Source organism: Vulpes vulpes, chromosome 7 (genome assembly GCF_048418805.1).
Source record: "Vulpes vulpes isolate BD-2025 chromosome 7, VulVul3, whole genome shotgun sequence".
In the NCBI taxonomy this organism is placed as follows: Eukaryota; Metazoa; Chordata; class Mammalia; order Carnivora; family Canidae; genus Vulpes; species Vulpes vulpes.
This window is the reverse complement of record NC_132786.1, coordinates 59738359-59755799: the sequence shown is the minus strand read 5'-3', so window position 1 is coordinate 59755799 and position 17441 is coordinate 59738359. Positions and strand designations below refer to the sequence as shown.

General features: G+C 49.5%; 1 protein-coding gene across 1 annotated transcript; it reads right to left on the bottom strand.

The window, feature by feature from the left end:
* Window positions 1-368: 368 nt before the first annotated feature.
* Window positions 369-16034, bottom strand: LOC140599560 (ubiquitin carboxyl-terminal hydrolase 17-like protein 6). Its single transcript, XM_072762701.1, has 2 exons — window positions 14514-16034; window positions 369-539 (listed from the first exon to the last, which is right to left on the bottom strand). Exons 1-2 carry the CDS (start codon window positions 16032-16034, stop codon window positions 369-371), a joined length of 1692 nt encoding a protein of 563 aa, XP_072618802.1.
* Window positions 16035-17441: the final 1407 nt, after the last annotated feature.

The following is a 17441-nucleotide window of genomic DNA, read 5'->3' as shown; positions in this document are numbered from 1 at the left end:
GGGCGTCCCGGGGTCCCCTGGTCTGGTTGCCCCAGGACACAGACCCCCGATGGACTCTCAAACCTCCCTTTCAATGGGGAAACAGGCCAGCTCAGGACCCTGGTGACAGTGGGGAGGAGACACAGGCCTCGTCACGGGGGAGTAGGACGGCTGCTGAGCACAAGCACAGCCCCTCTGGCCGACTGCCACAGGCCAGGCCCCGGGGCTGCCCTCCAGGACCCCACTAGGGCCTGGGTGACCTCGCTCCAAGCCGGGGAGAAGCCTGAGGCCGGGAAGCTCACACCATCCCCAGCCTCCCCACCAGCAGGTGGCCCACCCCTGGGCTGCGGAGGGGCAGGTGCACACTCGGTGAACAGCAGGTCCGGCACCTAGTCCGTGGTGGCGAATCCATGATAGTCGTCTAAGAAGCTGCAAATTGAGATGACGTCCCTGCGCTGCAAGGCGAGCTGCAATTGTCGGACTTCCTGCTCCAGCAGCTCCGTCCGGCTGGAGTTCATCGGGGCGATCCGATGCCCCTTCCAGGCCGAGGCCCCTGCACCCTGAGTTGGGACAGAGGGGACATGCAGCCTGTAGGGAGCCACCGGGAGGCCAGAGAATCTATTTACAGAAGAGAAAATTGACATTCCACATGGAAGAGTAGCCTTTGCCATAGTGCATGGATTTCCCTAAGGAAAGTGCAAGGTATGTTTTGGGGGTGGGTGCACGGCCCCAGGAGCATGAGAGGCAGCACGCTGTGGACCTGAGAATTTCCACACAATGCAGCTGAGCAAGCACTGATTCCCCACATGAGTCCAGGAGGGGCCACGTCCTCAGGTCCGCAGTCACCCTGTCAGGGTGCAGTGGGGTGGAGGACAAGGGTCTGAGGCCAGTTAAGCTGGCTCATTCACTCTCACTGTCTTCTGAGGATGAAGACACCTGTAGGTCACCATGGAGGACACTCCAAGGGCCAAAGACACAGGCTCCGTCTGACATGTGGGGGGCAGGAGGGCCCTGAGCAGGGCCTGGCTTCTCGGGAGGAAGGAATGAGGGAGCTGCTAGGAACTGGGAGCTGCAGCAGCTTCTGTCCAATCTGGTGAAGACCATTCTCAGGGGCTGAGTGGGGGCCCGTGCAGAGGGCAGCCGTGGGGGATCGATGCACGGCTGCAGCATTCCCAGGTGAGGTGTGGCAGGTGTGGGCTGGGGCCCTTGCTTGGCCGGAGGGCAGGTGTCTTCCTGGTCTGTGGGGTCATGGCTGGGCATCCACATGCACGTCGCTTCCTGGAGGACACAGATTACCTGAAATCCCCACAGGGGCTTCCTCGATGATCCCGGAAGTGTGCTGGCTGGGCTCCACCGACTTTCTTTCGGGGGTTCAGGGTCCTGTCTAGGGGCATCTGGGCACATTTCTTGCCTGGAGTCTGGAGGGGCATTTGACATGTCTGCCAATGCGTTGCTGACAGCGGGACAGGTGTTCTCCTCAGGATACTTGGGTAGTGCCTGTGTGTGTCCCAGCTCATGTCCCTGGGAGCCAGCCAGGGGACCCTCGAGGGAGGTTCTGCAGGGCCTCTTGGGTCTCTGCTGCACAACCAGGCTATTAGCCCTGACACAGGGTTGGCGAGCCAGCTGAGGGGTGTCAGCGACCGGCACTTCCTGGGCACCAGGAGGTCCACAAGGTGGGCTGAGGCTAACTTTATGGGTACTCAGAGGAGATGTGGAATGGGACTGGACAGTCTCATCAGGGGTTTCAGTATGTGCCTTCATCAGCAGGGAAGGCTCAGGGATTAAAACTTTCAGGTAAAAATGTAGATGTCATATAGAGCATCCTATACAAGTTTTTGATTGGACTCCATGGGTACAGAATCAATATCCTAAAACATGGTGGCTTCAGAGATGACACTTTTACTCTTTGTGTCCAGGGATGACAAGTGAACATCAAGAATTCAGCAGGGCCCCAGGGCCTGTGAAGCCCAGTCAGTGACCAAGGCCTGGCAAAATGTTCCTGTTTTTCTTGGCCTCTGGTCAGTAAAGAAGACAAATAGACTTAGGTTTCCACCTTTCCTAAGACTTATACAATTTCCTAAACTTCATTATTCTTCACTATTCTATCCTGCACAAAGATGCCTCCTTTTCCAATGCAAAGGATCATGGTCACAAGTAGGAATGAATTGTCATGTCGATTCAAAAATGTTTCAGCAGACACGACCAATTCTGTAGGCGGAAGAAGCCATAACGACACTTTCAAACCACAAGCTAGCCCAGTGCCCTCCTACCTGCATCTACACCTGCCAAGCCCACAATGTGGAAAAAGGCACAAGCCTACAACATATTCCAACTGAATCAAGAGAATATACAGGATATTGGGGTGGAATTCCCTGAGGAGCAGTTAAAATGAGGCATATAAACACTGGATTTAGGATATAGACTCTTGTAGGAAAGGGAGTTTCAAAGGAATGTTTCACAAAAGCATAAAACCAGCCAGAGAATTTCGCTTGTGAGGGACCCGGGCCACAGCTAGGCAGAAACTGGTATTCATCAAAACCTTCACAATCTTTGTAGATTGGGATCATAGTCGAGAGAGATGGAAGTGTAGAAGCAAAGCAAAGGATGCCATATTCCCAAATAATTGGTTACAGCTACAAACATTCTGGCTGGTGAGGAGAACGTGTTCCTATGTGATACCTGATCTCCTTTGGAGAGTGATCTTCCCTGTCCTAGAGCACTGACGTCAAACACTCCTTGGCTCGCTTGAGGTTACTGAGGAAGAAAAAGGACATTCATAGAGATATCCACTGAACATAGAAACTGATCAAATTCTGTTCAGACAGGAGCAGGGGCAGTTAGGGAGGTTGAGAAAGACCTGAAGGTGCTGTCTGATGAGGGAGTCACGATTAGGACCTGGAATGGCCTGAAAGGTCTCTATGAGAAAGGGACCACACCCAAATCCCTTAATCCAATCAAGCGATTATAGACGATTGGAAGATCTTGCTCTTTATGATATTTCAGTTTTGAACTGAAAGTTAGTTGAGAAAATGGATATAATATCTTGAATAACCTCAAACCCAGACCCCATTTTTAATACCATTATGTCTAAATTGAGCAGAAGTGTTGGTAAAATACCAGTAGTTCAGGAAACATGAGTCCTAAGGTTAATTTCCACAGTAAAATGTACCAATATAATTTCACTTGCAGAAATTCCAATCCCCACCAAATCCGCATGGACTCACACCTCCATTCACAGAGACACACACACACACAGGCACACACACAGTCATAGAAATCGTTCTCATGAGGGCATCCCTAGCCTCCTTGCAGCTGCTGATTGGCTCAAACCCTGCTGCAGCTAAGAGGATTAGGGGGACGTCTTTCAAGTGGCTGAAACGTCACGTGACATTGGGGCAGTATAAAAGTCCAGGAGCAACGGAAGTGGCCAACCTCACTATCCCTCTCTCCCACGGGACACACAGTCTCCTGCAGTGGAGTCTGTCCAGGACCTTTCTCAGCCTCTCCTGATGGGCGTGAGGACCACAATTGCACTTCAGGTGAGTTTTCAGGCCACTGGTCTGACCTTCCCTGACAGAGCAATGGGACAGTGAGGAAATAATGGAGGGATTGGCCCTTCCTCCACGGGTTAAGGACTCTTTCTGGTCTAACATGTTCTGAGGACAGAGAATGAGCCAAGGCATGGCTGTGAATGCCCAAGACACCCGGAGGTTCCAATGCCAATGGAATGGGGCCTCAGGTGACACATTGGTGTGGGGTGGTGGACGAGCAGGGACAGAAGGCCCATAAATGTCTCAGTGGGCCCTGCAGACCTAGAGAACACACAGGATCAGGGCACCTGGGCAGCTCCATTGTTTCAGGGACTGACTTGGATCAGGTCATGATCTCAAGCTCTGGAGATGGATCCAGGTCCTCACTGGGTTTCTGATAACTGGAGTGTGTGCTTCTGCCTCTGTCCTTCCTACAGCTCAGGTGATCACTCTCCCTCATACACACACACACACACATACACACACACACACACACACACACACACACACTCTCTCTCTCTCTCTCTCTCTCCCATAAATAATTGACCTTTTTTTCAATAGAAGGATCACCTGGTTTCCAAGAGAAAAGAAATTCACCTTCCAAAGCTTCGATGGCAGTTAATTGGGGGCACTGCCACGAACACATGGAATGGAAGTGTTCAGATGGGCAGCTTCCCACCGAGTAGAGGAGAATGTGTTTTCCCAATAAATTTGGACTTAACTGTGGCTTCCTCTGGTGTCACAAGGGGCATTCACATGAGAGGGAAGCCCAGTTTCTTGATGCTTTTGCCCTTTGCGAGCTCCATGGTGCATCCCACTGGACCTCAATCGGGAGAAGTCCTGTCCCTGGATTTGCTTCCACAGGGGATGTGGAGAGACTTAATGATAGTGTCAACAAGAGTCGTTGCTTAAGGGCGGCCTTCCTCAGAGCGGGGATGTGGCTTGGCCAGGAGAACGCAGGCAGGAAGGAGGAAAGAGAAGTGACAGGGGGAAAAGTGTGTTTGCACAACTCTCCTGAAGCTCACTAAGGCCTCCTTGGGAAGACAGTACAGGGAGCAGGCCCATGTCATGGTGAATAGGACTCATGTGTTTCTTTTCCCTCAGGCTACCTGAAACCCATCACCGAAGCAGACTGACTTGTCCCCCCAGGATGTGGGACAGATGGTGGCCCGTCACTCCCAGCTTGGGCCCCACAGCCCCTTGAGACCCCAGAAAGGCAAGAGGCCACAGACAGCAGGACTGGCCCTCAGAGTTCCCAGCACAGAGGAGGATCCCAGGGTGAGTGGGGAGGCTGCCATGGGTTTTGAAGCAGGAGCTCTGCCAGGGGTCTTGAGACAGGCTAGGCTCCCGGAAGATCGTGGCCCAGACTCAGTTGTCAATCGTGATATGGGCAGGAAATCCCCCAGGCTATACACTGGGACACTCAGAGGCTCTGAGCATCAGCCCCAGGGCACCATTAGATCAGATTGAGCCTTGTGTTTGTCCCGAGTCTTAATGATGTTTCCACCTGTCTTCAACCTGACACCTCCAAACCCTCTTCCCCTTTCCTCCCTTCCACAGGATGGGGAGTAAGCATCCAGAGGTCTTCACTATACTGACACCTCACTAGCCAGATAGGATGTCCCCTGTCCTCATCCCATGTGCCACTCCATGAGGATGGCCTCCCATTCGTGTGCTTGGCAGGTTCACTGGCATTTGAGTGGATGAACTGAACACTCCCCTTTCCTCCACAGGTAAAGTGCAGGGACTGTGGGGCCTTTGGACACAAGGCATCAAGCACCAGATGCCCCATAAAACACTGGGGCACGACCCTCGTTCCTGTGGCCTTGGGCTGCAGGAGGCTGAAGGAGAATGTGGAGCCGGGGAGTCAGCGGCACCAGGCTGGGCTGTTGAACCAGGCTGAGAGGGAGAAGGCAGAGAGACGAAGGTGAGGATTGGGGCTTGTGACCCGAACGCCAGGGCTGATACGACAGACCCCGAGTCCGTGTGCCTGCACAGTGTGCAGGGGGACTGGGAGCAGGGCCAGGCTGGGCGAGGCAGGCAGAGGAGCTCCCAGGCTAACAGGGTCCACATCTGGGTGATGGAGCTGTCCCTGCTGATTTGGTGTGGGGTTTTGTAGCTGGACAATGTCCCTGCACCAGGGAATGTATGGAGCTTGGCACATGCCAAGGCAGACTCTCTCATAGGCTCTGCATGAAAGAAACTGCAACTGTCATTGGCGGCACTCCTGGAGCACATACCAACCTCAGAGAACAGGCCTCTGTCCTTCATGACACATCACCCCCCTGCCCGTCCCCAGTAAGGAGCTGCCACCATGACTCTCCAGCAGCAGGACTCCTATCGCCTCATGAGCAGAGTGGATGGAAGTGCTGTTCCAATGGAGGAAGCATCGCTGTGAGGCAGGACTTTGCGTGTCCCCCCCCATGTCTCAAGTGCATCAACAGTCCTGTCATGCCTTTGTTCTGGACCAGCCTTGCAGCCGCATTCCCTACTCCTAGGTCAACAGATTCCATCTCTTTCTTTCCCTCTTCCGGGGGAGGGGGTGGTTACGAAGGACTTGGCCATTTGTTGGTTTCTTTCTTTCTTTCCTGAGTGTTCATTTTGCCTTGGTGCTGGGGCCAAACTCATGGAGTCCCGTGTGTTCTCTTTTCCCACAGCGTCCACACATGCCGATGCCCGTCTACACCACCAGGAGGCCTTCTATCCCTGATCCTGCCCTGCTGATGCAGCCACGTCCTGAGACCCCTGTCATGAGACTCCAGTGCCATTCCACATCACCTCTGAGTAGCACTAAAGTTAGCCTCAGCCCACCTGGTGGACCTCCTGGTGCCCAGGAAGGGCTGATCGCTGACCCCCCTCAGCCGGCTCGCCAACCCTGTGTCAGGGCTAATAGCCTGGTTGTGCAGCAGAGAGCCAAGAGGCCCTGCAGAGTCTCCCTAGAGGGTCCCAAGGCTGGCTCCAAGGGTCATGGGCTGGGACACACCCAGGCACCACCCAAGTATCCTGAGAACACCCATCCCGCTGTCAGCAACGCATTGGCCGACAATTCTCAAATGCCTCTCCAGACTCCAGGCAAGAAATGTGCCCAGATGTCCCTAGACAGGTCCCAGAACCCCCAAAAGAAAGCACGGTGGAGTCCCAGCCAGCACACTCCCAGGAGCACCCAGGGAGTCCCTGTGGGGATTTCGGGGAGTCTGTGTCCTCCAGGAAGCAGACTTGCCCGTGGATGCACAGCCGGGCCCCCACAGACCAGGAAGACACCTGCCCTCCAGCCAAGCAAGGGCCGCCAGCCCACATCTGCCACACCTCACCTCGGAACTCTGCAGCCCTGCACCGATCCCCCAGGGCCGCCCTCTGCACGGGCCCCCACTCAGCCCCTGAGAATGGTCTTCACCAGATTGGACAGAAGCTGCTGGAGCTCCCGGTTCCTAGTCGCTCCCTCATTCCTTTCTCCCGAGAAGCCAGGCCCTGCTCAGGGCCCTCCTGCCCCCCACATGTCACACAGAGCCTGTGTCTGTGGCCCCTGGAGTGTCCTCCACGGTGACCTACAGGTGTCCTCATCCTCAGAAGACAGTGAGAGCTAATGAGCCAGATCCTGGCCTCGGACCCTTGTCGTCCGGCCCACTGCACCCTGACGGGGTGACTGCGGACCTGAGGACCCTCATGGACCTGAGGACCATGAGTCCCTACTGGACTCATGTGGGGAATCAGCACTTGCTCAGCTCCATTGCATGGAAATTCTCGGGTCCACAGCGTGCTACCCCTCATGCCCCTGGGGTCTGTGCATGGACACTGAACCCCAAAACACACCTTGCACTTTTCTTTAGGGAAATCTGTGTGCTGTGGCAAAGGGTAGTCTTTCCTCTGGAAAGTGAATTTTCTCTTCTGCAAATAGGTTTTCCAAGAAATGCAGGGAATTTTGAATGAGCACTTGTCACTCCAATGGAAATAGAATCTAAGATGTTAAGGTGTCTGTGGTGTACACATGTTTGCCTTTGGGGTGTCAGCATCGAGCACCCACTATGGGCCCTGCAAATAGACATATTGTTTTCTACTGAGATGAGTTTTTCTAGACTGTGGTGGTAGCTTTGTGGGCATTGTGATGGGCAATATTTCATCTGTGCATTTCGGTTTTCTCAGCGTTAATTTAGAATTGTGTGTAGTGTTTTATTTCCCTTAATAAAATGTTAGCACCGATGAAATGCGTGCATGTGTTTCTTTTGATTTTGTTTACTTTTTTTATACTCAGCAATTCTGAAACTCTCTATAGTTAATTTAATTCCTCCAGCCTTAATTAACTGAGACGAGACAACAGCTTGATAGTTTTGGGGGATATGTAGACTTTGAGGGTCTCCTGCACACCCAGTCTCCTTCGTGAAGTACTGCATAGGGAACATTGATCCCTGTTCACCCTGTGAGGGAGCTGTGTGTACTGTATGGGCCTTCAGTCGCAGGTTGGTCTGTAATGGGATGAATGGGTGGTTTCCCTCTATACATATTCTGGATCCATCTTTAATGTTGGATCATGATGCCTCCTTTCTGAGACCTGGGCAAGGAGATTTTTTACCCTCCTGATGATTTCCTAAGGAGGCAATGGTTGACAAGTTGTCCAAAGAGCACGAGACCAAGGCCATGGTCTCTCTCTCTCTCTCTCTCTGTCTCTCTCCCTCATTGTTCTCTCTCTGTCTCTCTTTCTCAGGGTTATCTCTGATATGGGCCCATGGAAACAATACAACACCATGCCAATGAAACCAAACCAAACCAAGCACTTCCATACTTATATTCAGAGAATTTTTTTTTTTTCAGCAAAACAACTGACTGCTCTTTTCTCACTCCAGGGCACCTGTTTAAGGGTGTTCCCTCTCTCTGTGCGGATGCCTGTAGGTAGAGGGTAGAGGAGTTCCTCAATGAGCACCCTGGGCTTTTAAAAGACAGAGGCCAAAAAAAAAAAAAAAATAAAAAAAAAATAAAATAAAATAAAAGACAGAGGCCAGTAGAGAAGCCACACTGTGGGATCCTTCTCCCGCCCCCAAGCCCTAAGTAACTCCCATTCATGTAATCATTATGTGACCTGGGTCAGAGTCTGGCCCCTTGAGCCTCAGGCACCTGTCTCATCCCATAAATGCTGCCCTATTGCTATCTCATGGCTTCTGAGGAAAATGCAGCATCCTGGGCGCTCAAGAGATGCGTACATAAATAGAAATATAGCCTAATTTCTGGAAGCCTATGAAAATCCCAGAGGACCAAAGGTAGGAAGGCCTATCCTCACGGGGACATGTTGGGATTGGAACTAGCAAAGTAGCCTAAGGATTCTTGGACATGCAGGAATATAGGGCACAGGGGTGAGGAGGCAGGCAGGCTTGAGCAAAGGGCCTTAATGCTGGGCTCTCCAGCACAATTGGGACTTCATGGGCAGTGGAGGGGATTCTGTCCATGTGCACAGGGAGACCAGGGAGAAAGGCTAGCAGAAGAAGTCCTGAGCAGGCCTGTTCTCCCCCTCTCGTCACCTCACGTGTCTTGCTTCCCAGCCATCAAAAAACCAAACCAAACCAAACCAAACACAACCAAACACAGCCAAACCAAACCCAAACCTATCTTCCCAAAGGAAAATCCACTCTCATCCAGATATGGAAGATGACAGAGTTATCTGAACAAACTGGTATAGGTTATGGATATTAGTAATAGATGTATTTAGCACAGTTGAATGCACATTGGGTGAATCCTCCCCTCCTTCATCCGTGGGGGAAAAATGGGGCCACTTGCAGGTGAAAGGATTGGAAGCAGTGAGCAGCCAGCTCTGAGTGTGGAAATGATGCTGAGGACCTGGGGTCAGTGTGAGCATGTCTGACCGTGTCCTCATGCATCCCTCATCCCATTGCTTATCTTCTCTCTATATTGAAAGACCATTTGTCCAAACCAGCATGGGTGGAGTGTCGGCAGCAATGTGTATGGTCATATACAACCAGCACCGATTTGAAAACCCAGAGAGAAATTCTCAACTGAATGAATGTGGGTTTTTAGGTTAACTAATGGTGCTATATAACAATTATATTTCTTAGGAACAAGATTGACTAATGCATTGTTTAAACGTAATTAATGTGTGATTATGCAGATTCTTATGATTTGGGCGGCCATTCTCATGTTGTTTTAAACTTTGGTCACATAAACGTGCATTTAATGTTTCCATTATTTCCTTTCAGAATGAATTATAACATTCACGAATCACAGTTATTAGAAAATAATGTGACATTTGAATTTTGTGGAGAAAATATCAGGGTTTCTTTAAATTTTATTTATTCATCAGACATATTGAGAAAGAGAGCTAAGGGGATAGATCTGTGCCAGCTGGAGAGTGAGATGGAGCCTCTCACTGAGCAGGGATCCAGACTGTGCACGGCAGACCCCAAAACCAAACCACATTGTTGGAAATGTCTTGAAAATGTCTCTGAGTTGGAAGGTGGATCGGACACGAGAGAGGAGGTCAGTGTAGCAAAGTGCAAAGGACTTCAGTGCTTCCCACACCCTGAAATACTGAGTAACACCGGGCTCCACGGATCTAATCGACTTGGATGTGGGGACATAGATGCCAAGACATGAACATGTTTCATTGTTTGTTTCTGTTTAAGATTTGTTTGTTTATTTATTTGAGAAAGGGAGAGACCAGAGAGAGACCACAGAGTAGCTGGAGAGAGGGGGGCCGAAAAAGAGAGGGAGAGAGATTCTCAGGGAGACTCCCCAGTGGCCGTGCTGCTGGATTCGGGGCTCCCTCCCACATTCCTGAGACCCACATGTTTGGCCTTATTTCTCATTTCCAGGTAAGAAGCATGAGACAGCAAGGCCCTCAAGCAGACATTATCTAGGACACTCCAAGGGCAAAAGCAGCCACATTGGAAGGAATTGGCAGCATCGGATTCCCTCCTGACGGCGGGGCTCCTCCTTATCCCCCACTGTCTCCCGTCTCTGCACCCAGTGTCTTCACTCCATGCTCTTCCTCTGTGAGATATTTCTTAAAATTCCATTCTCTCCCCGAGTTCCCTTGCTTGCTTGTGGAGTCTTCAGGTTCCATGTTTCCTTCAATTGTTTGTTTCTGTGTGATCACTGGCATGTGAGCCCCAACATGCTAGAGTCACCACGTGGAAATGATTTACTGAGATGTCTCCAAATGGAAAAATCCCTAATGCAACAAAATGTGTTGATTCCATATATATTCCAAATCATGTATCACACACAGTATCACTAAAACTTTTAAAGACAGCTATGGTTTTCCTTTTAATATTCCCCTGGCTATTTGGGGTCTTTTCTGTTTCCACACAAATCTTAAGATGATTTGTTCCCACTCTTTTTGAAAGTCCTCTCAAAGTGTTTTGATAGGGATTGCATTAAAGGTGTAAATTGCCCTGGGTAGCACTGACATTTTCATAATATTAGTTCTTTCTGTCCGTGTGCATGGAATATTTTTCCATCTCTTTGTGTCTCCCTCCATTTCTTTCAGAAGTGTCCTGTAGTTTTTATGGTATAGATCCTTTACCTCTTTGGATAGGCTGATTCCTAGGAATCTTATGTTGAATAGCAGGGGTGAGAGTGGCCATCCCTGCCTTGCTCCTCATCTTAGGGGAAAGGCTCCCAGTGCTTCCCCATTGAGAATGATGTTTGCTGTGGGCTTTCCGTAGATGGCTTTTAAGATGCTGAGGAATGTCCCCTCTATCCTACTTTCTGAAGACAGGATTAGCTCGGTCCACTGCCAGAAGAGTGAATGCAATGGCTTCTTCTTATGAAACTAAAACACTGTATTGAAACCTTCTCATCTCGCCCTCTGTAACAGGAGCCTAATGTATTTAATGTCCCCTTATCACCACAGGGGTGGGGTTCTTTTCCCATTAAAATGAGCACTTTTAATAATATCACCTTGGAATGGATTGTTCTCATCTCCATGCCTTTACTGTGCTTGATTTCTATGAAGTGGAGAGGCAGAGCTAAGATGTGGTCCATCTGTGGTGTCTTCAATTGGAGCAGCTGGTAATGGGATGATGCACGCCTCACGGGAGGAGGCAATCTCCCTAGAAGCTGTTTCCCCAAGTTTCCTGCCTGAGCTCAAACCTGCCAGGAGACACATGCCCTAGGATATCTCCTGTGAAAAGTCCTGACTTTGTTTTCTCCTGCTGGACAACACAAAACCTCAGGAAGGGGAGTCAGGTAATCCTTCAGCTTACATTCACCCACCATGGACAGGAACCTACCCTCCTTGTCAAGCTCATAGACCATTGATTGGATGTGGCCTCCCAGCTTAAACCTCCATATAGTGCCATGGAATCTAGCCTTGGGGCTATCCCCAAAACCCAGTTTTAGCCCAGATCCCCGCTGTGAAAACAATTCCAGCCTGACATCTTGCCACAGGTTGATGGAGCCAGGACTCAACACATTGTAACCTGGAAACAGGTAGCAGATCTACCTAGAACTTCATCCAGGATTGGCAATTCCGGTGTCCCAGGAAAGAACTAATGAATCTGTTCCGTTGGAGGCTCTGCAGATTCTTTGGTCTGTCCTCATGAGTAATAGATCTCGATATAGAGCGACACCCCTCGAGTGACTAATGGATGCCTGGACAGGATGAGCATTGACGTCCAGACACCTAACCAGAGAATCCATCTGCTGACTGTCCAGCCTCCACAGCCCCCACAGTGTGCTATCCAACCATCTCCCGTCATCCCTCCTAGGGGTCTCTGCTAGCCTTGGACAGAGATGGTGTGCTTCTGGTTCAATCTACTCCCTCCACCCTAACTTCTCAGACAAGCATCTTCCTGGTCAGAGCTCTCATAACTGAAGAGACCCTGAAGAATAATGTCCCTATGTGCCATTGCATTTCCTCTGAAATGGCTGCTGGCGCTTCCCCTATATTGAGCCAGTGAGTCGGAGTGAGAAATTCCCATGGGGGGAGGATATGAATTTGAGCTGCAGGTGACCTAGAGGTGGCTGTGGGAATTCCACTCACGGGAAGCAGGCAAAGAAGCTTCTGTGAGGAGCCAAACTGGAAATAAAATAACTATTTCAAGGTTCTGAAATACTGGGGAGAAAAAGCCTGCACACCAAATCATATGTGGGAATTAATTATCAAGAATAAAAAAAAACACACAACTTTGTAATAACTTTTTAGTGCAAAAACAAACAAAGCAGATGCAATATTCTGCATAACAATTTCAGAAAAATAATATCAACAAGTACAGAAAACGTCTTCTAGGAGAAAACATGGTGTAACTTGCAGAACTCTGGATGGGATCTTTTTCTAAATCAGAAATTCAGATATTTATAAAACAATTTCAGATTAACTTGTTAATTTCTGTTTATAACCAATTTACAAATTGCCAGGATGATTTCCCTACATGTGTTAGAAAATGGATTTCACTAAGACAAACTTGACATTCCGGATTGGTAAGCACGCTTTGACATTCCTATAGATTTACCTAACGCAAAACTGCAGCATCTGTGTAGTGGGGGGAGTGTATGTGTAGGCGCACAAAAGCAGGACCCCCAGCACGTTGTGGACTTGACCGTTTCCATCCAGTGCAAGGGAGGAATTGCTGGTTCACCACATCAGTCCAGGTGGGGACGTATCCTCATTCCAACAGACACCCTCTCAGGGTCCTCTGCTGTGGAGGACAAGTCCCCGAGTCCATGAGCTGTCTCATCCCCTATGACAGTCAGCAGAGGACGGGGATACCTGCAGGACTTCTTAGGGAACTCTTGGCAGGACATGCACAAAGTTTCCCTCACTCTTTACGACACAATAAACTGTATTGGTCAAAAGAAACACTATTCCCAGACAAGAAAAAAACCTTGACACTTTATATCTCGAATCTGCCTTTGATACATGAAAATCTACAAACCAGTGTGATTTCTTCTGCACAGATCCTATTGCCCCTTACTCTCCAGTAAGGGTGGCATGTCCAAGTTTGAATACAGAGTGAAAATAACATTATGATGTGATGTTACAACTGCACATCTATGGTCACACTCAGAGGCATTTGGTGGTCATGCAATAATATCCATTCTACAATAATTTGACAATCTCTTCTGTAAAAATAAAAAGATAACGCAGAGCACCTATAACCTGACCTCAAAAACCTTTTGCTAGATTCATGAACTTGGCACTGTTTTCCAGAGGTATCAACCCAGGTCCAAATTTGAATTTGAACTGGTCTGAAATCCAGAGTCCACTTCTGTGTCAGGAGGTGCCTCAGAGCAGATGGTAGCAAAATAGTCGTAAAAACTTATGTTCAAAGGAGGCTGGGCATTTCCCTTTGGAATACGAGTCCTTGTTAGTTTCCTTCTCTTCAGTGTTAATGTGGGAGAGAGTGAAGTGAACATAATATAATCAACGTGATTCCACCAGGCTGGATGCAGTTATCTCCCCCCAAATAAGCATTTAATTCCTTTCTTACAATTTCCAAGCAATGACCAAAAGCAATGTGTATTGCTAGCAAGACCCCACAAATACTTTTGTTTAGGAAAATATTCTTTCAATATAAATAGAAGAGAAGCAATGGGAAGTGGGAGCATCACGGGAGGGTCAAATAAAATCACTCCAACCCCAGGTCCACTCTCAACCATGACTGCTCACTGCCTCTCACCTGCAAGTGGCCCCCACTCTCCCCAAGGCTGAAGGAGAGGCAGGTTCCTCCATACACCCCGTATGAAATCCACACTATCCCAATATAAGATCCTGACAAAGAACCAGTTTTAAATATCAGTGTCCTCTAGTTTCAGTTGAAGGCCATATCCCATGAACACACCAGATAGATGGTTCTTCCACACACACTGAACACACACTTCACACAACACAAAATATTTCCAGGATGGGACTGTGTTCGGGTTTGGAGTGAGTGACGCTGTGTTTGTGGGTGTGTGCGCCCTTGTGCACCAAAGTTAGGAGGCGCATCCCTGGACTGCTTCCCCAGACCTCTGTCCCTTCTTGCTCGTCCTCTTGGTAGGTCTGGCTCTCCCTGGCACACGCGGGACTTTGGCCACGTCCCCGGCCACCTGAGGTGGGATCATCCCAGCTGCAGTGGTGAGCAGGTCGAAGGTCTGTTGAGGATGATTCTTCGGCATCTCAGGTGTGTATTTGGAGTGGTGAAGGATGACTGCGTCCTCAGGAAGGGCAATTTCTCTTCTCCTGACATTGAGTTCAGGCTTAGGTCGGTTGCGTTCTTGGAGGCATCTCCACTGGTCTAATGTCATTTGTTGCCTTGAGGTCTCTTCCCCACGCTCCTCCAACTCAGGAAGGTTCACGGAGGGATCCGTTGCTGGCTCTCCTGAGGCCTCACCCACCACCGTGGGATCTGCCTCGGGAGATGCGAGTCCTCCCTCGACTGACTCCCTCCTAAGGTCTCTTTCCAGATCAGTCTTCTGCATATAAAAGAGGACATAGGCAGGTTGGCTCAGCGCATAAGTCACATCACAGGCGCTGACCTTAGCATCATCCATTTTATACCACTGGCCATTTCCTGCCTTTACAAAACAGAAGTAATGTCCACTGTGGCAACTCCTCCCAGCATGCACCAGCACGGCATAGAGCACATAAACCAAGGGTCCTGCCCTCTGCTCAGACAGGTAGTGTTGCATGTCAAGGCGCTCAGGATATTGCACCTCCTTAGTCATTTTGTGGCCTGTCAAGTCTGAGAATCGTTTCAAGGCCAGGATGAGGACCTTCGGGGAAGTGTGCAAAGTCAACACCTTGGACGCAAGCACCTTCTCTAGACACTTACTACAATGGTAGGCATTTTCACCTTCCAGCAGTTGGGGCTTCACCAACTGCTCCAAAGCTTGGCTGACACTCTGAGCAGCCCCGATGTCCAGGCTGATGTCCAGGTAAGGTTCCAGAGTGCTCGAAATGCCTTGGCAGTGGAGACACTGGATTTGCGACTTCCAGTACCCCCCAAAGAGTTGCTGGATGAGGGTGCTGTCCTGAGGACGCTCAGGGTCTGAGGACTTGTCCTCAGGCAAGCATGCTTGCTGCATTGCATCCAGAATGAACATGAGATACTCATGGGCATCTTCCTGCTTGCCTCTGTGGAAGGCGGCGAGCAGGAGTGGCAGGGGCCGGAGCACACGTCCAGGACGGCAGAGAACCCGCGTCACGTGAGCCTGCAGAGTACACAGCATGCAGGATGTCTGCTTCCTACAGGTGGTCCCGTGCTGCTGGGACAGCATGTAGCTGGCGAAGGGCTCTGTGTAGGTCAGACACTGCAGGGTCGCATTCACATAGCAAGTGTTGCCCATGTTCTGAAGCCCAGCGCCCACCTGGGAAAGGCTCTTCCAACTCAGAGGCGTCTTGGTGGGAGGCAGCCCTGGTGCTGCGGGAGCCAACGGGTCAGTCGGGGAGGAGAGTGTCTTTGATGCAGGGGATGTCCTCTCGGGCACAGAGGGTCCTCCATGGACTTCAGCACCGCCTCTCCTTGACCAGCATGACTGGGGTTTGGGAGAGGCACTGAACTGAGGCTCCTCTGAGCGGGGGAGGTGGGCAGCCTCCATGCCTGCAGAAACAGTGTCCACAAGATACATTCAACCAGGAGCTTCAGGTGGCAAAGGGATGCTCCTCTCACTGAGCCAGTTTCCAAATGGCAGATTGTGACCCTCACCTCCACCTTTTATGGCTTTTGGCCCTGGGATAAGGCATAAAGTCCTCTAATCCACACTAATTGCTTGATTGGATTATGGGATTTGGGTGTGGTCCCTCTCTGAGGGAGACCATTCAGGTCAGCCCAGCTCCTAATCTTGCCTCCCACAAAAGGCAACACTTTCAGATTATTCTCAACCTCCTTAACTGTCCCTGCACCTTTCTGAACAGAATTTGTTCAGAGTTTCTATGTTCAGAGGAAACCTTTTTGAATGTCCTTTCCTTTGAGTAACCCCAAGGAAGCCAAGGAGTGTTAGACATTAGTGCTCTAGGAGACGGAAGATCACTCTCCCAAAGGAGCTATCACATAGGAACACGTTCCCCTCACCAGCAGAATGTTTGTAGCTGTAACCAATTATTTGGGAATATGGCATCCATAGCTTGCTTCTACACCTTCATCTCCGTCTACTACGATTCCAATATACAAAGATGATGAAGGTCTTGATGAATACCATTGTCTGCCTAGGTGTGTCTGAGGTCTAGAAGTGAAATCCTCTGGCTGGTTTTATGCTTTTGGGAAACATTTCTTTAAAGCTCCTTTTCTGACAGGTCTATATCTTAAATCCAGTGTTTATATGCCTAATTTTAACTTTTCCTCAGGTAATTCTACACCAATATTCTTTATGTACTTTTGATTGAATTGGAGTATGTCGTAGGCTTGCACCTTTTTTACACATTATGGTTTTGGCAGTTGTAGATGCAGGGAGGAAGGCACGGGGTTAGCTCGTGGTTTGGAAGTGTCATTATGGCTTATTCTGCTTACAGAATTGGGAGTGTCTGCTGAAACACATTTGAGTCGAAACGACAATTCATTCCTACTTGTGGCCATGACCATTTCCAGTTTATGCATTTTGAACAGTCTTAGGAAAGGCGGAAACCTAAGTCCATTTGTCTTCTTTACTAAACAGAGACCAAGACAAACAGGAGCATTTTGCCAGGCCTTGGTCAGGGACTGGGCTTCACAGTCCCTGGGGCCCTGCTGAGTTCTTGATGTTCACTTCTCGTCCCTGGACACTAAGAGAATAAAAGTGTCATCTCTTAAGCCACCATGTTTTGGGATATTTATTCTGTAACCACGGTCCAAAAAAAAATTTGTGTAGGATGCTCTTTATGATATCTCCATGTTTAAATGAAAGTCTTAATTGACAAAATGAATATTACATCATGAATATCCTCAAAGTCTGACCCCATTTCTATTGCCATTAGCTCTAGATTGAGCAGAAGTGTTGGTAAAATACCATCAGTCAGGAAACATGAGTCCT

Excerpts from the sequence above, each read along its gene's own strand:
- LOC140599560 (XM_072762701.1), bottom strand. The coding sequence starts at position 16,034 with ATGGAGGCTGCCCACCTCCCCCGCTCAGAGGAGCCTCAGTTCAGTGCC. Across the intron at positions 540-14,513 it reads ACGTGGCCAAAGTCCCGCGT|GGTGCAGGGGCCTCGGCCTG; the intron begins GTGCCAGGGAGA and ends GTCCCAACTCAG.